Below are 26,650 nucleotides of genomic sequence, written 5' to 3' on the forward strand. Positions count from 1 at the left end.
GAGGGCTGCCAGCATGTAAACGGCAATTAAAACCACAGGACTGGATGAGATTGTCTAAGCAGAGAGTACACACAGAGAAGGGAGGAGGGCCCAGGCTGAGTCCTAAGGAATCCCGATATTTCAAGGACAGCCAGAGGAAGAGAAGTAAAAGGCCTACAAATAAGCAGCTAAAAAGATGGGAAGAGGGGCGCCTGGGTGGCTTAGTCGGTTAAGCGTCCGACTTTCGCTTAGGTCATGATCTCGCGGTTCGCGGGTTCGAGCCCCGCGTCGGGCTCTGTGCTGACTGCCAGCTCAGAGCCTGGAGCCTGTTTCAGAGTCTGTGACTCCCTCTCTCTGACCCTCCCCTGCTCACGCTGTCGCTGTCTCTCTCTCTCTCTCTCCTAGAAATAAATAAAACATTTAAAAAAAAATAAATAAAAAAAAATAAAAAGATGGGAAGAAACCCAGAGGGACCATGTATTTCCCAGCAGCCCTCTGTCCCCACCCTTTCTCTGACCACAGAACTCAGCCTTTTCGTAGATGGGGGAAGGGCAGGGGAGTGCAAGCATGCCCTTCATGAGAGGCGGGACTCCTCCTTGGTCCCAGGGGGCGAATCATGAGATCTAAGACAGCAAAGATAACCTGTTCTCCTGGACGGTTTGGGCTTAGTCAAATGTAGGTGACAAAACTTGTCCCATCAGATGTGAGTGGAAGAGCACTGGGTGGCTTTTGGGAAAGGTTTCATGCTTTTAGAAAGTGAAGAGTGGCTCAGTTGGTTAAGCATCCAACTCTTGATTTTGGCTTAGGTTATGATCTCACAGTTGGTGAGTTCGAGCCCCACATCAGGCTCTTTGCTTGGTGTGGAGCCTGCTTGAGATTCTTTCTCTCGCTCTCCCTCTTACCCTCCCCCACTTATGTGCATGGGCTCTCTCTCTCCTTAAAAATAAATTTAAAAATAGAAGAAGAAATTTAAAAAGTGAAGAAAAGGGGACACCAAGTTCTTCCTTTGCCTCAGATGTGTGGACTCTCATTAGAGATGCGGTAACCACATGCAACCCAGATGAATGTGAGGCCCAAAGCCTGAGCAAGGATAGAAAGGATATTTGTTTTAAATGACACTTTTGAGCTGTTGATTTAACCAACTTTGGAGCACTCCCTACCAGCAACTGTATGTTGTAAGTAATCAGTTTTCTAAATATCTAGGCAACGTGGGTCTCCTACGAGCTATAGTACTGAGCCTCCTAGGTGGTGCATGTGGCAACGATTTTTAAGTGTATTTTTTGTCAATATGGATTCTAACATAATAATACGTTTACAGTTTGTTTCTGTCACATTCTCTGCCAAGTTAAAGCACATTGTATCTTAGCCACCTCAGAAAAAATGGATCATTTTTTAAAATGTTTACTTTTTTTTATTTTGAGAGAGAGAGAAAGAGGCAGAGAGAGAAGGGGAGAGAAAATCCCAAGCAGGCTCCACAACTATCAGCACAGAGCTCAACGCAAGGCCTGATCTCACAAACTGCGAGATCATGACCTGAGCAGAAAGCAAGAGTCCGTTGCTTAACTGGCTGAGCCATCTAGGCACCCGGAAATGGATCACTTTTTAATTACGATTCTTCATCAACACTTGGCCAGTAAGAAGGATGGGTTGAAAGACTGAGTTGAAAATACTTTAAGGTTTCTTTTCCTGCTAACATGACTGGGAAGTGTGAGAAAAGAAAAGAAAAAAAAAAAAGAACACATACCTAATGGTCAGGACAACAAGAAAATTAGATAGAAACAAATATAAATAAAGTACCCCGAAGTCAAAATGTTTGATGACACTTAGTACTTTAATTAACCAGATTTTAAGATAATGACGGTAGAGTTTGTTATCTTCAAATGGTTTGGGATGTCCTTAGAGCTCTTTGAATAGTGTTCTTTTTACTCAATTAATGCTTCTGAAAGAGCTTTAATTTTGCATTAATCAAAAGCCCTCTCGTGATATTCTCAGGATTTACACAAATTCAAGGGTTTTTTTTTTTAAGTGCAATTAAATTATCAAAGCAGAGGCTCTGATTCCAGAGACAAAATTCCATAGCAACAGCCAGTTAAGGACACTGAGCCCAAAAGCCACTGTAGCCCGCAAATGTTCAGGACAGGCCAAGGGGGTGTGGTTGGCCTCCACACTGCATGTGACAAACTTCCCTTTACCTTCCTCCCGAGGAGCAAAACCTGCTTCCTTGACAACATAAACAGTTACCTCATAATACTCACTGTTACAGCAAACAACTGTCTGGACCCAGGCGGAATTCTAGAAAATTCCATGAGATTAAAAAAAAACAGCAAAGAATGAAGATAACTTTTCTTACCTGTTAACATGAGATGTTTCTAACCTTCCCAAAGCAGAGCTTGCTCTTCTCACTCTCCAGTTCACGGTATCAGCCAGCAAAACCCGCCAGGTACTCCTTTACTGATGAGCACGGTGTCCACTCTGTCCCCTAGAGCAATTACTAATGATCAGAGAGATGCTAGCTGAAGAAAATCTTGCTGCTTTCTCGCTGGGAACAGTCAGTGCTGATGAGCTCTGCTCACAGTGGTGGCTTGCCTCTTACTGCCAGGGTCTGTAACTGGAGTACCAGGGTAGGTACTTCCTCTCTCTGCTCCTCCCTCATTCATCTACATTAAGGTATGTTAATCCCATCATTGGAGAAGGTAACTGATGCTAACATGAAGTTGGTGGTGGAGTGAGGAGGAAATGCCAGGGAGGAAAATAACTCTGGTCTTAAAAGTACTGTCTTGGGGCATCTGGGTGGCTCAGTCAGTTGAGTGTCTGACTCGATTTCAGCTCAGACCAGGATACCAGGGTTATGGGATTGAGTCCTGCGTCAGGCTCCACACTGAGCATGGAGCCTGCTTTTAAGATTCTCTCTCTTTATCTCCCTCTGCCCCTCTCCTCCACTCACTCACTCTCTCTAAAAAAAATAAAAATAAAAATAAAAGTACGTTCTCATCACTTTGCCCTGACAGGGTGCAATTAATAATTATATTTGAATGCCACCCACTGTCCAAAACTGAACTCTTGATTACCCAACCCCACTCTCTCATCTTCCCTGACTCAGATAGCAGCTCCATTTTTCCAATTGCTTGTGGAAAAATCCTTGAAGCTATCTCCTTCTCTTTCCTTCGCAAACACACATTCCACCAACAAATTCTACAGGTTCTACCTTTGAAATCTCTTCAGAGTCCAACCATTCCTCACTTTCTCCACCAACAACACTAAGGCCAAGCTACCCGCATCACTTGCCTGGCCATTGCCACTAGCCTCAGGTCGGTCTCCCTGTTTTAACTTCTGCCTCCCTACTCCATATGCTGTGTAGAGTGCCATCATTTAAAAACAGAAGTTGGGTCATGTCAATCCTCTACTCAAATCCCTTCCATGGGTTCATCTCATTCAAGCAAAATGCAATGCAAAACCCGTACCATCAGAGGCTCCTGTGATCTTCCTGCCCTCCTACCTTCCTGACCTTATCTCCTACCGTTCTCTTCGGGGTTATCTAGGACCACACTGACCTTCTCTTAGTGCATGTAGGGCTTCTGCCACTGTCCCCTTACCTGGAAGGCCCTTCCTCTAAATATCCATAAGATTCTCCCCTCCTCCATGGCTTCCGTCAGGAATGAGCTCAACGCCACCTTATAGAAGCCTTCCTGACCACCCCCACCAAAAATAGCAACCCCTCATGTCTCTCTGTGGTTAGCCTGCTGTATTTTCCTTCAGACTCCCAAATTCAACACTGTAGAATATATTTACATGGTGTATCACATGTGAAATACATATTTATATTATATGTATGTTTTTCTTCACACTACTGGGACTGTCACTGTATTATGCATTTATTAGTTATCAGTTTTCTACTTTCAGACCATAAGCTCCATGGATATACATTGATCTCTTTTCCAGCAGAAATTCCAGAGATTAGAAATATGCCTAAAATAGGAGAAGCATGAATGAATGGCACTTCTCAGTTTGCCAGTCTATCCCAAAACTTCATGTACTTATTCTTTGGGTCAACTTCCTGAAGTGCTGTGATCCTCATTTACACATGAAGCAAGCAGCCCAGCTAGGATGGGACCCATCTGAGATTTCTGCTTTGAGATGTACCAGCTTGGCTCTTTGTCGTCAAGTGTGGGGTCCTCTGGACCTCACCAACAGCTGCCATCTGCCATCTGGTAAAACTCTGATATCCATTCCTCAAGATAAAGTATACTGTGGTGGACATCAGTGTATTGTTTTATATTAATGGGAAATTGTGCAATTTTATTTATTTTTTAATGTTTTACTTATTTCTGAGAGAGAGAGAGAGAGAGAGAGACAGAGTGAGCAGGGNATTTTATAGAAATGACATCACATCACTTTTTTTACTTAGCAAGACATCTAGACTGCGTTTCTGTCAATAAACAGAGACCTAGGGGTGCCTGGGTGGCTCAGTCAGTTAAGCATCTGACTTCTGCTCAGGTCTCAATCTCACAGTTCGTGGGTTCGAGCCCTGTGTCATGCTCTGTGCTGACAGCTCAGAGCCTGGAGCCTGCCTCAGATTTTGTGTCTCCCTCTCTCTCAACCCCTCCCCTCTTTGTGCTCTGTGTGTCTCTCTCTCAAAAATAAACATTAAAAAAATAGAGCCCTAACTGTGTGCATGGTGTTACATTCTGAATTTACTTAATGTTCCCCTGTTAATGGGCATAATAGTCATTGACATTTTTCTCCAGTTTTATAGATCTTTGATTTAAAAAATAAACTGGGCATGTAACTTCTCCCATTTGTGGTAAATTCGTGAAAGGGGGACGGAAACATGTTGTCAAACTGAGATTATACTGGATTAGGGCGGGCCCTTGTCTGCTATGATGAATGTCCTTATGAGAAGAGGGTAATGTGGACAGAGACACAGAGGTAAGATGGTCGTGTAGACATACAAAGACACAGAAAGAATGCCTGTTAGGAGCCATTCTGAGCCCACTAGTCGAGAAAACTCCTGGTGAGGTTAAAGCAAGTTTGCACGGTCTCTTGCCAAGCAGATGACGACTGATATCCACCCCCACTCAATTATTTCTCCTTGAGCACTGACCCTTAAGGTACCTTGTTTCTCAATATCGGGAGTGACTTGTCCCCTTATTCTGGCCCTGGTATGATGATTGCACCTTGTGAAGGAATTTATTGTGGGAACTTCTTCTTTTGATTATGGGAACAGGCATTGTGTCTCCAGAAGGTCCTGTTTCCCTCCATACTTTCCCTTGAGCTATAAACAGGCTAATGACCCTTACTCATAAAAGATTGACTTTTACATGTACAATTCTGTTTCTACCATTGCGTTAGTTCAGGATGTTCGTATAGCTCAACATGTAAATCAACTAACCAAAAATGTCTCTCATGCCCTAGCTATTCAAGAAATCATAAAAGTAGACACAAAGGTAAATGCACTCAAAGAGGCTATTCTATGTATGGGAAATGAGCTAAACTCTTTAAAGGTATGGTTGGCTCTCTGGTGCAATAAAGAATATAACAGGAAAATCAAGTCTCGCGCGGAGACAAAGAGCCTAACTTAGAAGGAACAGATAAGGGCAGAAGATAAGTTACTACATGCACCTTTGCTAACTGATGGTGTATAGCAGCCCCTTCCCTAAGGCCTACTTTCCACAAACACCTTCCCTTACCCTGGCAGCTGTGATGAGGATGGATAAGAGTATCTACAAACCTATGACTTAATCTTAGTGTTATTAAAATGTGAACACCTTGTCATTTTCTTAGTTACTCAACCTCACTATAATTGGGGCAGTTCTGCAAGAAGACTTCTGTAAAACCTGTTTCTGTACATTTTCCAAAAACATCTTATCACAAAGAGCTATCCATTGTAAAAATTCCATTTCCTGATGCCATGTTAACTTTTGACCTGTAAATAAAGACACCAAAACCGACAGGACGAACATGCCTGCCTGGTGATCAGAAAGAATCTCGGGGCTCTCTCACTCACTCTCTCGCCGACACCGTCCATCCTTCAGGGACCCCTGGACCTGCCGGTGCCGGCCTCCGACAAATGCCATGTGCCACTGGAGGCAGAGGTTGAATTGATGCTTCTACAAATCCAGAAACACTGAGGTTTACCAGAAGCTGAAAGAATCATAGAAGAATTCTTCCCTAGAGGTTGTGGAGGGAGCACAGCCCTGCCAACACCTTGATTTCCAATTTCTAGCTTCCCAAACTGTGAGACAATAATTTTTGTTGTTTCAGGCCACCCAGTTCCTGGTTGTTTGTTACAAACTCATACTCACTGCCACCACCCATGAGGGCAGCCTTTATCACCCTGTCAACAGTGTTCGGTTCATCTTAGCCAATATGGCAAGCCTTTGCCCATTTTTCCATTAAGGCATGTGTTAATTTCTGGTTTACTTATAAAAACTATTTGAATAGACTATTGCCGCTTTGTCATAGGCGATGCTAATCCTTTTCCAGTTGTCTCTCATTTTTATGCCAAGGTTATTTGGGAGGGGGAAGGGGCTTGTTTAGGTGCACAGATTTAATAGTCTCTTTATTTAAGAATCTGTGTTTTTTACCCTCGCTAGGAAAAAAAAATTTCTAGTTTCTTCATGTTTTTAAACATTTTACATTTATTTATTTAATCCATTCTGCAATTTACGGAGGGAATGATGTACAGGTACATCTTTTGTCCCCATGGTTGGGTTTCAATGACATTTATTTGGGAAACTATTTCCCCCCACAGNTCCAGTTGTCTCTCATTTTTATGCCAAGGTTGTTTGGGAGGGGGAAGGGGCTTGTTTAGGTGCACAGATTTAATAGTCTCTTTATTTAAGAATCTGTGTTTTTTACCCTCGCTAGGAAAAAAAAATTTCTAGTTTCTTCATGTTTTTAAACATTTTACATTTATTTATTTAATCCATTCTGCAATTTACGGAGGGAATGATGTACAGGTACATCTTTTGTCCCCATGGTTGGGTTTCAATGACATTTATTTGGGAAACTATTTCCCCCCACAGTTTTGTGCTGGCACATACCACATTCCCACATATATTGTAGTCTTTTCCTGGCCTATTTTCTGTCATTAATCTGTCCATTTTCCCTGCTCCTGCGACAGAGTGTAGTAGTATGCTAACTTTCTGACACATTTAAATATTTATGAGGGAAATTGTCTCCTAACTATTTTCTCCAATTATCTTCAGGATTAAACATTTCCTGGATGTTCTTGACATTTCTTCTTTCCAAATGAGCTTTGGAATTTTTTGCCAAGTTACATACACAGCTATATAGACTCATGAAGCTACTGTTAAAAATTATATTGGTATTACATTTAGAAGTCAATTTAGGAGAAAGTGACATTTGGCCAATATTGAATCTTCTGTATGAAACGGCACTGCCTCTTTATTTACTCAAGAACTTACTTCATGTTCCATAGAGAATTTTATGAGTTTTCTTCATATTGGTCCTGTTTCTAATTAAATGTTACCCAAAGTGTTTTATAGGTGTTTATAATTACTATAAAAATAAGAAAAATTAAACTAATGGAATAAAAGTTAAAAACTATTAAAATTTGTTAATAATGACTACAGACTAATTATATCCATCCATTAACAACACTATGATTTTTTAGTGAGATATCATTAACATGCCAAAAAAGTCACATTTTTTTAGTTCTATTGAGATACAATCGACATATAACACTGGATCAATTTAAGGGATACAATCTAATGACTTGATACATGTTGATATTGTGAAATGATCACCACAATAAGTTTAATTAATATCCATCACTTTATATAGCTACAAATTTTTTTCTTGTGGTGAGAACGTTTAAGATCTATTGTCTCAGCAGCTTTCAGATACACAATATAGCACTGCAAATTCCAATCATCATGCCATACTTGCGTTCTCAGGACTTATTTATAACTGGAAATTGGAAACTGTTAAAAGACAGAAAACGTCAACTAAAAACCCTATTTCTGACTTTCAGTTTCTGCTCGGGGCTCTGGAGAGGTGGAAAAGGTGTAATTCCCACCCTTATCAGGACAACAATGACAGAAACCTGGACAAACTGCATGTTTGCACCTTTTTGTGCCAATCACAGAACTGAGGTCACAGGTCAACCATCTAGCCCCAAATCGAAGGAGACCCAGGCACCTGTAGGGTGAGATGGGTACTAATATTTGCTTACCTAGGACAGAACAGCTGGACACCAGAAAAAGTTCTGCAAGAACAGTTAGTGATTTGATAGAGACTATGGGCTGGCAGTAGAGTGTGGAGCCCAGTGAGGCTGCAGAACTTAGGGGATGTCCCACCCCCTTCCAGCCTTCTCCATGGACTCCCCACCCCCACCCCAAGAGTTCATGGAAGAGACTGGTGACTCTCCAGGGAAAATATGGTGCAGGGCTTAGGGACAGTAGCTACCACAGGAGGAGTAGGAAACCCAGACTCCTTTCTCTATCTCCCCTATGGAATAAAAGCTTTAATCTATGGGGAAAAAAAATAATACTGCCCCTAGGATACAGGGGAAACCCCACTGCTGCTGAAGGAAGGGAAATGAAAATTTCCTCTATTCATTGGAAAGGGACAGACACAAGCACTGGGCTCAGAACTATAGGTAGGGCTGAGGCAGGAATCCTCAGAAGGCCACATCCCAAGACCTGGGAACCTAGTATCAGACTAAGAATAGGCTTAAGCAGTGCACCAGAGAACATCCCCACCATGATGCTAACAAACTGAGTAACAAGTAACAGTAGAATAGTGCCGGGAGCATTGCAAGTGTGGAGACATGCCCATACTGAGGTGCATTGTACAGGACAGATCTAAAGCTGGGGAAGGAGCAGGAATTGAAAACACCCTCTGGAAAACCAGCTGCTATGCTACAAAGTACTGTTACACGACAAGGTATTGTTAGAGGAATCTGAGGCCTGTGGTGCACCCAGGGTAACCATAGCAACAACAAACCTAACTGTATGAACACTAACTCCCACACAAAAGGCCTACTAGAAGAAAAAGCATGCCAGTTCCCTGTCATGAAAACTATTTACTCCAGCTTCTGTCGTGATACACAAGATGTTCAACTTCCAGCAAAAAGTTACAAGGCACATGTAAGGACAATTTTAAAAAATCAGTACACTGCCAAGAGACAAAGCAATCAACAGAAAAAGACTCAACTATAGTACAGATGTTGGAACTATATAATGGGAAATTTTAAACAACTATGATTAATATATCAAAGTCGTACATAACACCAAGTAGGTAATGGCAGCACAGAGATGGAAACCACAAGAAAGAATCAAATGGAAATGCTAGAAATGAAAAATGTAGAAATAGAGATGAAGAACCCCCTTTGATGGGTTGATCAGTAAACCTGACACAGTCCAGAAAAGAATCAGTGAACTTGATGGCTGGCCAATAGAAATTAGCCAAGCTGAAACACACAAAGAAAAAATAGAGCAGGAAAAAAAAAAAAGAACAGAACAGAATATTTCAGAGCTGTGTGACAATGCCAAATCATATATGTGTACTTAGCATCATAGAGGCAAAAAACAAGAGAATAGGGCAGAAGAAATATTTAACAGAATAATGGCTAAGAATTTCCCAAAATCAATGACAGACACCAGACCATAGATTTAAGAAGCTCAGAGAACAAAAGTACAAAAACTTAATATACTCAAACTCCTTGAAAAAAAAAGAAAGAAAAATTTTAAAGCAGTCACAGAAGAAAGACATATTACAGAGGAATAAAGATAAGAATTAGGGTGCCCCTTGTCAGAAATGAGGCAAGCAATAAGGCAAAGGAAGAACACCTTTAAAATGTTGAAAGAAAAAAATGTGTCAAGCAAAAATTCCAGAGCTCAAAAAATATCTTCCATAACTGAAAGAAACAGAGATATTCTCAAACAAAAACTGAGAACAATTTGAAGGTTTTGTTATACTGAGGGTAATCCTAGCAACAACTAACCTAAAACTCAGTCCAGCTAATGAAAAGATGGACCTTAACCCTCATGCGAAAATCTACCAGAAGGAAAAGCTTTAGAAATGTTAAAGAATATGGAATTAGACAGAAACTCAGACCTACACAAAGAAATGGAGAGTGCTGGAGATACAATAAATAAAGACAATATCAAATTCGATTTTTCTAAAAGAAAGCTATCTAAAAAAGAATAGTAATGTGTTATATATTTATAGCATAGGTAAAAATAAAATGTATAATAACAATAGCACAAAGGAAAGAAGGGGGTAATTAGGCATATAAAATTATAAGGTTTTTAAGCTAATAGGAGGTAGTAAAATATTTGATGGCAGATGTATATTACTTCAAGATGTATATTGGAGAAACTAAGGAAAGCACTAGAAAATATTTGGGAAAGCAGCATGAATAATAACAGTGGAGACAAAGATGGAATAATAAAAATATGCTGACTCAATCCAATTGATCCAAAAAATATGCTGATATCAATCCAAGAGGAATTAGAAAAAGAAGGAAAAAAGAAAATATGAAATCAAATGGAAAACAGATATCAAAATGAAAATTTTTAACCCAATCATATCAATAATCACATTAAATGTGAATGGCATGAGTGCATCAATTGAAAGAGATTATCAGATTGAATAAAAAAGTAAGTCTAATTATTTTCTATCTACAAGAAACCCACTTTATTTTTTTTAGTTTTTTTTTAAGTTTTTTTAAGATTTGTTTATTTATTTATTTTGAAAGAAAGGGAGAGCACATGCGAGGGAGTGAGGAAGGGGCAGAGAGAGAATTCCAAGCAGGCTTCACACTGTCAGCACAGAGCCCAATGCAGGGCTCGAATCCGCAAACCTTGATATCATGACCTGAGCCAAAATCAAGAGGCAGCTGCTCAACCCACCGAGCTACCCAGGCACCCCCATTATTTAGGTTTTTATTTAAATCCCAGTCAATTAACATACAGTGTACATATAGCAATTCAACACTTCCATACAACACCCTGTGCCCAACACAAGGGCACTCCTTAATCATCACCTATTTAACCCATCCTGCCACCCACAAATACTAATTCAAAGGGATACATGCACCCTGATATTTCAGCATTATCTACAATAGCCAAATTATGGAAACAGCCCAAGTGCACATTGACTGATGAATAGAAATAGAAGATGTGGTACATATACACACAAAGAAACCCACTTTAAATGAAGACAGGTGCACCTGGGTGGCTCAGTTGGTTGAGTGCCTGACTCTTAATTTCAGCTCAGGTCATGATTTCATGGTTCATGAGATCGAGCCCTGCATCAGGCTCTATGCTGAGCAAGGGGCCTGCTTAGGATTCTCTCTCTCTCTCTCTCTCTCTCTCTCTTTCTCTCTCTCCCTGCTTCCTCCTCCTCCTCTTCTCTCTTTCCCTCTCAAACAAAGAAAAATTAAATTAAAAATTGAGAAGACAGTTGTAAAAGGATGGAAAAATACATACCACAGAGAAATTAATCAAAACAAAGCTGAAAGAGCTACCTTAATAATAGACAAAATCAACTCAGAATGTGTAATATCATCAGGGTTAAAGAGGGCCTATATATAATGAAAAAAGGGTCAGTTCTTTAGGAAAACCCAGGTGTGTTTGCTCCTAACAATGCAGCTTCAAAACACATGAGGAGGAACATAAAGACCAATGAACTTGAAATGATAAATAGACAAATTCACAATTATAGTTGGAGATTTGAACACTTCTCAAAGAGGAAATCAGTAAAGACACAGAAGATTGGGACCACAGACGACATAACAGACATTGATAGAATACTCCACCCAGAGGCCCATACCTGTGGTTTTCAGTGTCTTTGATTTCTGTAGCTAGCAGGGGACGGTGTCTGGCACAAAAGACTTTAAAAACTTATTTTTTTAATAAATGTTGAATGATAAAGTTTAAACTGTTGTAATCACATACCTTAGGTCTTCTGAAACAATCCCAATTTCATTAAATGTGATTTTTTTTAATTTTTAGTATTTTGTTTTATTTTTTGAGAGAGACAGAGAGACAGAGCATGAGCAGGGGTGGAGCAGGGAGAGAGGGAGACACAGAATCTGAAGCAGCTCCAGGCTCTGAGCTGTCAGCACAGAGCCCGACGCAGGGCTCTAATTCATGAACTGTGAGATCATGACCTGAGCCGAAGTTGGACACGTAACTGACTGAGCCACCCAGGTGCCCCTGAGGTGTGATTATTTTTGAAGATGATTCCGCAAATGAATAATTTCACTTTGTCTTGTACAGCATTTTATAAAATTACATTTAGAAATCATATTCAGTACTGGGCCCCACACACTGCTTTTGGCTTTGGTTCAGAAAGGCGAGATGGCTATGTTGGTTATACTCAGTTTGACCCCAAAATCCCTTCTCTAATGTCCTTCTCTAGCCCACTCTGTGCCACTGGAGGTTGACCCTTTGGACTGTATCTTCCTCAATAGCTTTCTGGTGGGAGTCCACTAGGCTTGGTCAATGGGAGCCATNACTTCTCAAAGAGGAAATCAGTAAAGACACAGAAGATTGGGACCACAGACGACATAACAGACATTGATAGAATACTCCACCCAGAGGCCCATACCTGTGGTTTTCAGTGTCTTTGATTTCTGTAGCTAGCAGGGGACAGTGTCTGGCACAAAAGACTTTAAAAACTTTTTTTTTTTAATAAATGTTGAATGATAAAGTTTAAACTGTTGTAATCACATACCTTAGGTCTTCTGAAACAATCCCAATTTCATTAAATGTGATTTTTTTTAATTTTTAGTATTTTGTTTTATTTTTTGAGAGAGACAGAGAGACAGAGCATGAGCAGGGGTGGAGCAGGGAGAGAGGGAGACACAGAATCTGAAGCAGCTCCAGGCTCTGAGCTGTCAGCACAGAGCCCGACGCAGGGCTCTAATTCATGAACTGTGAGATCATGACCTGAGCCGAAGTTGGACAGGTAACTGACTGAGCCACCCAGGTGCCCCTGAGGTGTGATTATTTTTGAAGATGATTCCGCAAATGAATAATTTCACTTTGTCTTGTACAGCATTTTATAAAATTACATTTAGAAATCATATTCAGTACTGGGCCCCACACACTGCTTTTGGCTTTGGTTCAGAAAGGCGAGATGGCTATGTTGGTTATACTCAGTTTGACCCCAAAATCCCTTCTCTAATGTCCTTCTCTAGCCCACTCTGTGCCACTGGAGGTTGACCCTTTGGACTGTATCTTCCTCAATAGCTTTCTGGTGGGAGTCCACTAGGCTTGGTCAATGGGAGCCATGGACAGGGGGTCAGATTCCATCAAGGGGAAGGAGAAAGTGAGAGTGGAGTATTTCTTCCCCCATCCCTCCAGGATGCACGTCTCTGGCAGTGACTCTATCCCTCCGTAACTACAACTCCCATGAGACAGGGGCTTGCTTCTCCATGCATCTAGGTCTCACTGGGCTCCAATGATATTGTCCACCAAGCCTAGAGATGGTAACGGCTTCCTTCCATTGCTAACTTCTGCAAGCCTCACCCTCAGAAGTACTCCATTTAAGCCTCATCCTGTGAAACAAAGGGGGTGGATTCTCTTTACTGCCAGACCTTAACTAAACTAGCAACTTGCCCTTAACAGGTGTACCTTGCCAGCTAGGTCACTTCTTCAGGGCAATGGCTCTCTTCATCTTTGCTGAACAGTAGAATCACCTGGGGAAATTTAGAATTGACCACTGCTGACTTCCATCCCCAGAATTTCTGGTGTCATTGTCCCGGGAATGGTCGGGGCATCAGGATTTTTAAAATCTCTCTAGGCCATTCTGCTGTGCAGCCAAGGTTGACAAGCACTACTCTGACTCACATACTTGCTGTGCAGAAAGACTCTTAGCACATAATGAAAATTCAATATGCCCCACTGTGATGTTTCTGTTTCTTCTATTTTTTTAAAATAAATTACTGCACTCTTTAATTTCAAGTGATGTTACTTTTCTACTCTTCCGTTCGTGAAAGTGTTTTTTTAAACAGAATAGAATAAATTTAAACATATTTATATCACAGTTTCCTCAAGAGGTTAAAAACAAAGAACAGATGTTTCTGGAAAGCATAAAAATCTGTTATGTGTATTTTTTTTTATTGGGTGTGCATGTGGGGGTGAGTTTTGCAAGAGAGTGGAAAGTGAATTAAAAAAAAAAAAATCAGGGGATTGCAGAAGAGAAAGAATTTCAGAATCATTATCTGTGTTGAAATGCTACTCTCTTTTAAAGAGAATAATAGAGATACTAGTATTACATAATTAATTCACATCGGATGCATTGACTGATCTGGTCTTGACAATCTGCTCTGAAAAGGAAACATAGTAAAGCAATCCTTCACATCCTTTGGCACGTTAAAATAACTAGTGGCTACTGGCCTCCAGAGAACCTTTGAAGTTTTCAATGTTTAAAATGCCTTCACCATTTGGCAGCCTTTAAAATACAAAGGAACCACAGCCACCCTCTCCTGTGTTAAAAGACAACCACTTTTTAAACACTACCCAGAGTTTTTAGTGGTGTTCAGACTTAATAGTTTTAAGGAGAACTGATTGTACCATGCCCTTCATTTCATTCTGAGGTTTCTCCGAAATGCCTCATCTAAATAAATATTGTGCATGAATCACTTAGCTACGGTTACATTAATCTCAGTGGCATGCAACAAAAAGCATTTGTTTTCACTCACAATTTGTGGGTCAGTAAGGCAGGTCAGTTGGGGTAGGTGTATGAGTCTATTTGGGCTACTATAACAAAATATCATACACTAAGTAGATGTTCAATAAATATTGACTGAAGTGGCTACTCATTGCTTAGTATTTGGCCCAAGATCCCAATGGAGTGTGGAACATGCCTTGGAGTGAGTATTGTGACGATAGTCATGAAGTCCCACCTACACACACTAAACCAAAAGTGAATCCATGTGAAATTACTGGCTGGCCACAGCTAAATCCCTGGAACTTCAAGGAAGACATCAACAGCATCTTGATGTTCAAGTGCTGGCCCAAGTGGGGCAAACACCAGTCTAGAGGTAGAAAATTACCCATCTTAAAGAGACACCATTGGGATATTACTGCTTTCATACAAAATGGAAGTGGAAAGTAGGACAGGGCAAACATGAGATTCATAAAAAACTGAGTGGTCAGGCTGCATCCCCATGCAAATCTTACCGGTAATTGTTATTCAGGGCAGGGAGCAGGGGAGAGATGTCCCCACAGAACTTCTGGGGAAGTGGAGAAAGTGAGGCTGAGAAGCCTTATCTTTAAAGAGTTTCACATGCACTCTGAATGCCTCACCACCACCAAACTGCACATTACTGAGCGGGGCCTGGGCCAGGTATGAAGTCACAAATTCTTCAGACATGGGGAGGAGGTACAAATCTTTATTCTACTTGAACTTTTGTGCCGGTAGAGCAGTAGGTGCCGAACCATGGGAGAAGGCTCTGTGCTGGAGCCCAGAGCACGGGTCTCAGATTCAAGGTTCTCTGATAGGCTCCAATGGGCAGATATGGAATATGCCTTCCAGAAGTGCTACACCTGGTCCCTTGTTGCTTGTGGTTCCCAGACAACCTATCCAAGCCTGATGGCCATAAAACTCGGAAAAGTTTTCAGTAGGGGGATAAACTTGTCCCAGTCTGTGCAGCTGGGCACAAGTTGTTCTTCCCCTTCTTGGAGGAGTCCAGAAAGAGCATGGGACTGTCCTCTGCCCTTCAGCAGCAAGTGGACCCTTTCTCCATTAGCCACGCCCCTTCACTGCTCATCCAAAACCAAATACTGACCCACTTCCCCTAAGGCTCATTTTTCTTGGCTCAGAGACTCCAGTGGACTGGCCTACCCTGAGGGCTGACAACCCGTGATATCCTTTATGAATACTCTGTATGTTGAGGGAAAAGACCACACTCAATAATTAGAAAAGGTGGCTCCAAAGGTGGCAGAGTCAATGAAGCAGGTAAGGACAAGTTTAACAAAAGAGAAGTAAACCCTCAAGGAGACTCAATCATAGAAGGGAAAAAAAAGACTTTCTAAAACTAAAGGTAGAATAAAATTTGATGCCTGGATTTTAAAGTGTGGTAAACAGAACAGTCATTGCTAAGAACCAAAATGATGCTTTGAGTGAGCAAAAGAAAGAAATATACAACAGAAGTTAAAAGCATTTTTTAAAATGACAAGCATAAACAAAAAGGCAAAAGGCAAAAAGGACAGACCCAGGAGGCGTCTGCTGCAAATAATATTACATTCAGAAGGAGGAAAGGTATCATAGTTACATAGAGCATAGAGAAAGGCCATAATAACAAAAGGTGAAATAAAAGAAATTACCTAAAGTTAAAGAAAAATTCCAAATGACACAGAACATAGCCTCAAAAAGTTACTGAACTACTCTAAAGAGACAATCTTATAAACTTCCAGGAAGTGCACGCGCACAAACACACACCCAGATCACATATAGTAGTCACTGAACCAGACCAGCATCTGACTTATAAATTGTACTCTCAACCAAGACAATGGAGTAACTGTGGGCAACTGAGAAAATCAGTTAGTTCCAAGAATTCTACACCCAGACAAGATACCATTTAATTACGACAAACGGTCAAAAGAATGACAAGATTCAGTGTGTTACCATCCTGGTAACCCATCTGTGAAAACACATACATATTCTGGCCAAATAAAAGAAAGTCAGAGCAGGGAACTCATCTTTAGGAAAAAGAAAGAATGCATGAATGGGTGATAGTTAAATATAAATGGATGGTACTGATGATGGGGCTGAAACTTAGATTTCTTAAGGTTTTTTTTAATTTTTTTTATTTATTTGAGAGAGAGAGAGCGTGAGAGAATGAGTAGGGGCGGGTCAGAGAGACAGGGAGACACAGAATCTGAAGCAGGCTCCAGGCTCTGAGCTGTCAGCACAGAGCCCGATGCGGGGCTCGAACCCACAAACCATGAGATCATGACCTGAGCCGAAGTCGGACGCTTAACCGGCTGAGCCACCCAGGAGCCCCTTAAGTTTTCTTTAAATAGGGAAGGATATTGTGAGGAAGAAAAGCTTGAAGCCAAAATTCCAAACTCCATCAGCAGTGAAGTGTATGTGAGCATGTGTGTGCATGTGCATGTGGGGATGGAGTAAGAAGTGCGGTACGAGATGGGCTCAAACCCACGAAAAAATTTTTAGGGGCTCCTGGGTGGCTCAGTCAGTTAAGCGTCTGACTTCAGCTCGGGTCATGATCTCACAGTTCATGGGTTTGAGCCCCGTGTTGGGCTCTGTGCTGACAGCTCAGAGCCTGGAGCCTGTTTCAGATTTGTGTCTCCCTTTCTCTCTCTGACCCTCCCCTGCTCACACTGTCTCTCTCTCTCTCTCTCTCAGAAATAAATAAAAAAACATTAAAATAATAATAATAATAATTAATAGCTTAAGAAAAGAATAAAGAAAATGTTTAAAAGGAAACCTAAAAAGAAGAGTAAAGAATAACAAAAACTAACATGTAAATCATAAAAGCAAGTATGTCAAGCATCGTAATTACTGACTAAATTCTTCTAGCAAAAGACAAAGACTTGTATTAGTTATAATATAAATCCCAGACATAAGGTATTTCTAGAAGCATACTGAAACAAAGTTACAAAGAAAGATTGGAAATTAAGGGAAGGAAAAAATATACCAAGAAAAGGTTAAGAAAAACAAGCCCAATATGAATGGCAACACTAATATCAGCTAAAATGTAATTCATGGCCAAAATTATTAATGAGGTCAAAGAGGAATAGTATGTAATGGGTAAAAAACTAATTACTGAAAAACTCTATTATATAGAGTCATGAATATTGATAATCAACATAGCAGCTATATATACAAAACCCTAGAAATATAAGAAGACATTAATGAACATATTTTTAGTGTGGGATGTCTTTTTGTTTTTAATTTTTTTAATGTTTATTTTTGAGAGAGAGACAGAGTGCGAGAGGGGAAGGGGCAGAGAGAGAGAGATGGAGACCCAGAATCCAAAGCAGGCTCCCGGCTCTGAGCTGTCAGCACAGTGCCCAATGCAGGGCTCGAACCCACGAACCACGAGATCATGACCTGAGCTGAAATCAGGCACTCAACCAACTAAGCCACCCAGGTGCCCTTAGTGTAGGATGTTTTTAAATGTGTTTTTTTTTTTTTTTAATTTCTAGGAGAGAGAGAGACAGCGTGAGCAGGGGAGGGTCAGAGAGGGAGGGAGTCACAGACTCCGAAACAGGCTCCAGGCTCCGAGCTGGCAGTCAGCACAGAGCCCGACGCGGGGCTCGAACCCACGAACCGCGAGATCATGACCTAAGCGAAAGTCGGATGCTTAACCGACTAAGCCACCCAGACGCCCCAGTGTGGGATGTTTTTAATATTCTTTCAGAATTTGACAGTTCAAGTATACAATTAAAGCAAAGATAGATAGGATGTGAGAAATACAATAAACTATACTTTTTTTTCCTCTTCTTTTATTCATGTAATTTACAAATTAATCATATGCATAATGTAAGAAAACTTTGCTATATTTCCCAAAGCAAAGATTTTTTTTTACTTTCAAACAGGCAATCAACAATAAAAAGGTTTTCTAAATCCTCTAATTATTGGAAAATTAAGAAACCTGTTTGGCATAATTTCTGGGTCAAAGAGAATATCAAAACTGAAACCACAAATTAAGTATCCAAAAGATAATAGCAAAATCTATTGGATACACTTAAAGCTATGCTGGTGGGAAAGGATTTATAGCCTTCAATCATTTTATTGTTTAAAAAACAAAATAAAACAAAATTACACAGAGCCATGAAAATTATTTAGAACAATTTGGATCTTTTTTTTTTCATTATTGAAAACAATGACTCAGTAGGTAGGCCCTTTGACCCAGTGCTTTCATTGATTTTCAATTTTCTTCATTTGAACTGTTTCCTTTATTTTTCTGTCCCATTGTCATCACCATAGTAAGAGTGAATAAAGCGATCAAGAATTTGTCTGTCTGAAAATTATGAAGAAAAACAGGATGAAATCTTCCATTTAATTATTTAAGCACTAAATAGAGAAATTCTAGAAAGGGGAGAAAATACCTGATAATAGTGCTCTAGGTACAAATTTGATGGAACCAAAATATCAAAGGGCATATGCCTAATACCTAGCAAGGTACAATTGTATAATTATTGATTAAAAAGAGTAAAACATCATATTCGAATGATCACCAAGTCTTCCTGGAAAGAACATGGAGCCTGGAATGAAACTAAGCTTAGGTTTCTGTTTTGCACTCACAATTTCTGGCAAGTCACATGTCCTCTCCATTCCTTCATTTCCTGGTCTTTGAATATATATAATAGTACTTACCTTGCTCCGTTGCTGGACTGGATTAGGAATGCTATGTAAAGCGCCTGGTCCATAAAAGACAATAAATAGGAGAGCCTTACCCTTTACTACTGAGGATACAGTAATAAATAGTGATGACCAAAAAACTATATAGGCTATTGTTCCAAAAGCTCGTTAAAGCTGGGGCTATTTTTCTGCCAACAAACCTTGGTATGCTTTGCTATCTTTGAGTAACAACTGACCATGAGAGGGCCCTTCAACCTCCTGGCCTCCATTTCCTCATCTGGAAAGTAAAGGAGCCTTGTCTGGTTCTGAACATTCATGGTTCCCTAATCCTCATTACATAGATATAGATATAGATATAGATATAGATATAGATATAGATATAGATATAGATATAGATATATTCTTTTAATATTACAGAGCAGAGCTATAAAATTTTTCTTACTCCTAGCAATTGTCATCTACATAGCAAAAACCAAAAGAAAGGAAGAATGCAAAGGGTACCATGTTATCAAGTTCAATGCCCATGTTACCATGCGCTGAAGTCTAAAGATCAGGAGTGTGTGTGTGTGTGTGTGTGTGTTTCAGGTTTAGTCTCCAATTCTTTGTGGTTCTTTGTTTTTATGACCTAATATTTAATTGTAAACCATCCCCACCCCACTCCATATCTTTTCTGATCTCAGCATTTTTAAATTTTGGTATACTTTTCATGAAGTTAAACACACTGATCTTTCATGTGCAGTTTGATGGGTTGACACTTGCATGTATTAACCCCTATATGCATATAATAGAGATCATTGCCACCACTCCACTCCAGAAAGACTTGTCATGCTCCTTCCCAGTCAACACCTTCTCCCTCAAGACACTCACTGTTCTGATTTCCTTCATCACAGATAAGTGCTGCCTGTTGTAGCCCTTTGAATAAATGCAAACATACAAAATGTGTGATTTTGTGTCTGGCTTCTTTCACTCAGCATAATGTTGTTGAATACATCAGTAACTGGTGTTTCTTAATATCTAGTAGTATTTCATTTTGTGAATATACCCAGTTTGTTTACATTCTGCTATTGGTGGTGATTTGGGTTGTATCCAGTCTGGGACTATTGAGAATAAAATGGATATGAACATTTTTGTACATGTCCTTCTATGACATGTGTTTTCTTTTCGCTTCGGTGAATACTCAGAAGTAGATCTTCTGGGTCATGGAGTAGATGTAGGTTTAACTTTGCGGGAAACTGGCAAATCTGTAACAAGTGTTACAGTGATCCTACTATTTGACATACCTACCAGCAACTTTTTGCTCCATAATTCTCAACATTTGCTAGTTTTAGTAGTCATTTTGAGTCCCAAATGTCTCCATTTTAAATCTTACAGCTAAGAGTTAATTTTAAGTAAGCAAGCAAATGAACAAAAAATCATTCTCCTACCAAAGATAAGCATCGAAGGTGAATCAAGTTTGGCATGAATGAATAAAAAAGATGAGATTGTAGCAAATTTAATAGCAATTTAAATAACTTAATGTCAAAAAGGTTACCAGTTGTCATTCTAATGCTACCTGTATTTATTATGTACGGATGCAGATTCGTGTCCCCATGAATTCATTTATGCTCCTCCTTCTGCTCCTCTGAAAGGCCCTGCTTCTTATCAGGGTGATTCATCCTTAACCTTTAAAGAAAGCCCCCCAGAAGCAGCCTTCCTTAACACCCTGTCAGTCCACAGGGTTGTAATATACCCAAAGATTACTTTGATTACAGAGCTTATAACATTATAACTGTGTGCCTGTCTCCCACACCTGAAAATGAGTTCCTTGAAAAAGAAGGATTTGTTTTCTATTTATCTTGGTATCAAGTAAGCATGATAGATACTCAATCAGTGAGGTTTCTTGAGTCAGTGAATATATTCTTAACAGTATTGAATCACACCCTAGGAAGGGCTATTCGTGGGAGTTTTCATTGGAAGAGATGGAGAGGGAGTAATGGCTGAAAGATTCTGAAGCCAGATTTCAGATAATTTTGTCTTTCAAGAGGGGAATACGTAGGGAGATGACAGTCTTTACCAATAGATAACAGTGGCCTCAAGAATAAACCATGGGGTGATCTGAATCACTCAGAGATTAACACAATTTTGAAAACAGAATGGCTATTAAAGACATCTAGTTCAAATCCTTCAAGTTCTAATAGAGAAACTCAATACCAAATAGTGATCTTCAGCATTGTTGGAAATAAAAGATTTGCCTTCAGCTGCTCCTCCTTTCTTCTTCTTCAGCTTCATTTTGTGTCTTCCCAGAGTCTTCTCTATCCTACCTCACCCCGCCACCTCTGTAGCCCCTGCTTTAGGCCATGACGTTCATCCCTCCCCTTCCCCTCTCTCTTTCAAAATGTACCTGCTCTGGGCTCCGATAGTGTCTAAGAGGGATAATTCAGTAAAATACTTTAAGCTGAGATGGTAATCATTCATTCAGTCTAATATATCTGTCAATATTTTTGTTCTTTGCATACTGGCTCAGCCCTACCACAAACGAGCTCTGCTGAGACACTCACCATCCAAAAAGCAAAAGCGTCATCCAAGGCACTAGAAAATGACATGAGTTTTTGGGCACAAAAATTCAAAGGGAACCTCCTACTTGCTTGTCAGCCTCTAGCTAGCTGGCTGATGGTGGGTCATTCTAAAGCAAAACTAGGAAAGAGAAACCAACACCAGCAAGCAGATCCTACAAGCCACCAAGTCACTGCAAAATGGCAAGGCTCTGGGACATGAGTATCTGTGTGCCTGCCCCCAGCACCCTCCTGAGGGCACCAGGAAAGGAGGAGATCTGAAAAGCTACCACAGCCTAGATTGGCCCCAATGCTACTTTGTTAATAGACCGTGTCTCACTTGTCTGGAGAGAAAAGCCCAACTGGGAAAGTCCAACAGAATCAGCTGAGGCTAGGAATCTTGGAGAAGGTAGATCTGAGTGAGGCAGAGGCTGTCTAAGCATCTAAAGAGTCCTTAGTTCACCCTTGGGCGGAGGGGGGTACCACTAAGGCCCAATTACAAATCACACACACAGACAACCAAGGACAGAAGTGCCAGCAGCCACCGTGGGTTTTCCTTGCAGACAGAGACGTGACAGCTCCATCTATATTTCAAGTCCCTGGGCATGTGGGAACATCTGCTTTGGGAGCACTCTTTAGGGTCAAACAGATGTGGCACCAAGGTGAAAAGAGCACCCCACAGAATGCTGACTATGAACTTGAGCAGGGCACAGAAACAGAAGGCAGGCCAGCAGACCTGAAAGAGCCTCTTGGTTTCCTTCTGACACATCAAACCAGCCCAGAGGCATCTGTTGAAAGGAATGAGGCTCCCAGTGGAAAATGCAGAATTCTGGTTCTGCCTTCGAGTGAGGCAAAACACCTATGTCTTGTACTTCTTGAAACCCAACATTCAAGCTCTTTTCAGGAACTTTGGCCCATCAGCCCTCAGTCTGCAATCATGGGAAGTATCCTCTTTTCCCTCTGTCTTGCCTACAGTAGGGTTTCCGTTTTCTGGGGCATAGGTGATCTCAGTATAAAAGGGTTTCAGTGAGGATTTCAGGGGATCAAGCTCTTCTGATCATAGGTAGGGACAGGCAAAGGACAGAGACTGGGGACCCAAGCCAGGTGGGCAACAGGGAGTAGTTGGAGGATTACTGAGTAGCCAGTGGAATCCCAAGCTTAAGCTTGACCTCAGGGCACAAAACAAGGCAGTGACCCACACAGAGTCTGAACCGTGCAGAGGACGGTCCATTGAGGGTAGGAAGAACTATCAGGACCTTTATTTATATTCTATATATTTGTATTCTATGACATTATATTGTATCACTTTTCACTTCTTCCTTTAGCATTTAGCGTGTTTTATAACTTACCTAACACATTCATTTAGCAGTATATGAATATGCTTTATAAAAATAAATGTGTCTGAACTGAGGCACGTGCACAAAAATGAGGAGTGATAGGGCATATGGTCGCTCGCAGCGGATGCTGAGCACAGCTGTTAGAAGAGTCTAGTTTCCTCCTCTACAGCTTCTCTGCGTTGATGTTCTACACATGCACAGAATGACCAGTTGCCCCTAAGAGGCTCCCAAGCAGATACCAGTCCCAAGGTCCTGAGCTGGGACAGGTCTTTGTTAAGCAGAATGAACTAATGCTGTCCTGAGCATGCCTTCACTCTTTTTGAGGACATTATACACAGAGATTCTCATGTACCCTAAAAAACCTGTCATACAAAGTACCACCGAACAGGAAATAAAGATTACAGAAGATAAGACAAAATTGTGAGACAGTATAACACCCACAGAAGAAATTACTTAACTGTAATAAAAACAGAAGTCATCTGGGAGTAATTCAACCGCGGGTTAAATGAGTGAAATGAGTGAGATCAGAAATGAGTGAAAAGCTAGATGTTTCTTTTATAATATGTGGGGCTACAGTCACTGGGACCTCTTTTAAGAAAACTTTAGTTTCAGGGCATCTGGGTGGCTCAGTTGGTTAAGCATCCGACTTCGGCTCAGGTCATGATCTCACATTTCATGAGTTGGAACCCCATATTGGGCTCTGTGCTGACAGCTCAGAGCCTGGAACTGCTTCAGATTCTCTGTCTCCCTCTCTCTCTGCCCCTCTCTTGCTCACACTCTATCTTTCTCAAAAATAAAAATAAACATTAAAAATATTAAAAAAGAAATAAAACTTTTTTCCAGTGGGTTCAGGTCTACACAAAACTATGGGATTTCTATGAGGCAATATCTATCTTTTTGTGAACATTTAACTCCAGTGGCTAAAAGTTGGAACAATTTCTATTTGCATAAAGCAATGTATTATGATCTGTAAATCCATTAAATAGTAACTCAAGACCTCCTCTTACCTTTGCAGGAAACACTCTGAAGGTACTCTGTAATTTGAGACGGAGTAAATGAGTTTAAAATCATTAAGTAATCCAGGGAGGTTTTCCCATAATCGCTTTGGTACACAGTCTGGTTCTTTATAAGCTCTTGACTCCTCAGGGGGCTGTACAGCACGGAAGGGACTAAGGGGACACACAGGAGGAAAAGACATGGAGGCCATCACTGAACAAAGAATTCCTGTCCTTCTGTGTCTAGTAAGCTCCCAACAGCCCTGCACCCAACTTGGAGCTTACTCAGCACCCTTAAAGTCCTGGAAAGCGAGGTGCTGTATATGAGTGGCTCCTCCCAGGACTCGGGCTGAGCAGAGCTGCTTGGACTCAGGACTGTTGCTATTGGCAGTGGGGGTGATTGGGGCTGGTGGTCAAGTTTGACCACAATTTTTAGAAAAATTCTCCCTGAAATCGACTCTTCCTGTCACTCAGCGTGTTGGGATGGTAGCGTTCACTGCCTCCTTAGTAAACCAATGCCTTCACAGAAGCTTCTTTCCCTTTTGTACCATCTCCTGTGCAGACGTGGGCTGACATACTAAGAGGAGTCCCTCAGAGACCCAGGTATGTTCAGGTGAGCAGTGATGACATCTCCAGCTGGCACTTATTACATATTTTAAACTAATAAAGGCATCAGGTGCAAGCCAAGCCAAAATCACTTACATGTGATTCTGAATATTGCTCATTTAATGTGGGTTCTGAAAGTCATGGAATTATCATGAAAAAAAAAAGCATGATGTGAGAATCGAATTTCTACAGCATGCCCAATCTTTGAACCTTAAGGACACCTTAAATACTGCTTTCAGTTCCCTGTAAAGGGACCACCGGCCAGAGGGAGGAAGCAGGCTGGTGAGGGCACTTTTATGCTACATCGTAAGAAAAGCATTTGTAGGATCTGGAAATGCTTTAAGTAGAGAGTGTGGAGGGTATAAAAGGTGGTTTTCATAGAATAATTTATACTAGTTAACCTCTGTGGGAAGAAGTAGAACCAAAACCAAAGTTTAGCAAGGGAGTTTCCAGCTATTGAGAACTTCCCAATAGTTGGACTACCTAAGAATGAAAGAGTTGTGTGGGGGGTGGGGTATCCTCCAAAGAGTTACAACATCGCCCCTTGGCAAGGATGGGATACAGGGGATTTCCACATGGTGTGAGGATCTAGACAAGGTAACTTTTATGCTGTCTTCTAACCCGGAGATACTAAGCTTCTATCCTGTGATTTTTGTCTATAGTGCTACCCGATATCAACTCCACCTGAGGAATATATCACTATCTCAGACTGACACCAAATTATTCTCTTCACCAGTGGCTTGGTCATGGAACTTTTAAAGCTTTTTTGTTGAAAACAATAGGAATCAGGATCATAAAAGAACACTTGAATGGAATGGTTGCCAAATCTGAAGATACTTGATGGACTTACCATATGGTTAGGCTTCCAGTGGATAATTGACAAATCTAATTTGAGTCCCATCCAGTCTCTTTTTTAGTCATTTTATAGTAACTACATTCTTCCTTTTGTTTTATAAGGAGGAAGCGTCCCCCAATCTCAACCACTGCCCCCAGGCGGAGGATGCACTCATTTCATAGCATAAGGACTCAGTTATTTTCTGGGGCTTACTCACTCCCTGGGTTTGAAGCTAGGCATAGTTTTGACTCCATGTAGGGATGCAGGGGTCACTGGCATTCTTTATGACAGTTACCAAGATTACCTGCCCATGTGCTGAAGAATCTTGGAACAAGGACAGAGTCTATAAAGTTGCTTTAAAAGCTATGGTGTACTTACCTTGACCCTGAGAAGCAACTGGTAGGCTTGAGTAGCACCCACATTTGAAATTAAAGTCCTGCAATTCAGGAATTTTAGCTGGAACTTGGTAATTCTGTCGAAATTCAGTGTCTGCAGGTCGAGGAAGTAACTTTTTCCAGTCCTGAGACGTCTGAGAACTTTCCTTAATCTCTGGAACTGGGGTGGAGGTACAAATGCAAGGCAATAACTGCTTGAAAACTATTCAAAATAGCATTGTATTTTCATTCCATTTTTGCTTCCGGCAGTAGCTTCCAATTTATCACACTAAACCCACTCTTCTTTTATTTAGAAGTACAATCAATGTAGTTTTTATAGATATTTCAACCAAGAAATAATTTTCTGCTTATCAGGCATGGGAAGTATATGCTCCAATGATTAGAAGTAGCTTTTAATGAATATATTGTATGTCAGTTAGGAGTGCTCTTCTGTTCTGCTCAATGGACACAGAAGACATCCCTCATTCCAGTAGGCCTGCCTCGTCCCTGGGGCAGGGTGGGTTGCGGAGAGAGAGATCTCAGGTAAGGCTACTGCTGACATGTAAAACATAGGATTCCAGTTAACTTTGAATTTCGGATAAATGACGAATAATTTTTATAAAATACTCATTTATCTAGTATACATTGTTATTCTAATTTAACAGGGCATCCTGTATTTTTT

The 26,650-nt window shown here is 40.7% G+C and overlaps 1 protein-coding gene across 3 annotated transcripts in view; it reads right to left on the reverse strand.

Moving 5' to 3' along the window:
- Positions 1–2,353: 2,353 nt before the first annotated feature.
- The window catches only part of TEX26 (testis expressed 26), a 49,651-nt gene continuing 25,354 nt past the window's right edge, over positions 2,354–26,650 (reverse strand). For 2 of the 3 annotated variants that reach the window (XM_077745430.1, XM_077745427.1), the window contains 3 exons: positions 25,973–26,149; positions 24,166–24,327; positions 2,354–2,458 (listed from right to left, as the gene is read on the reverse strand). In XM_077745430.1, the coding sequence (XP_077601556.1) occupies positions 2,391–2,458; positions 24,166–24,327; positions 25,973–26,149 (407 nt within the window). In that variant the 3' untranslated portion in view covers positions 2,354–2,390. Of the gene's footprint in view, positions 2,459–18,766; positions 18,950–24,165; positions 24,328–25,972; positions 26,150–26,650 lie in introns of those variants that run through there. The other variant, XM_077745429.1, reaches the window with a different exon arrangement.

Source organism: Crocuta crocuta, unplaced genomic scaffold, assembly GCF_008692635.1.
Source record: "Crocuta crocuta isolate KB4526 unplaced genomic scaffold, BGI_CrCroc_1.0 scaffold258, whole genome shotgun sequence".
Taxonomy (NCBI): Eukaryota; Metazoa; Chordata; class Mammalia; order Carnivora; family Hyaenidae; genus Crocuta; species Crocuta crocuta.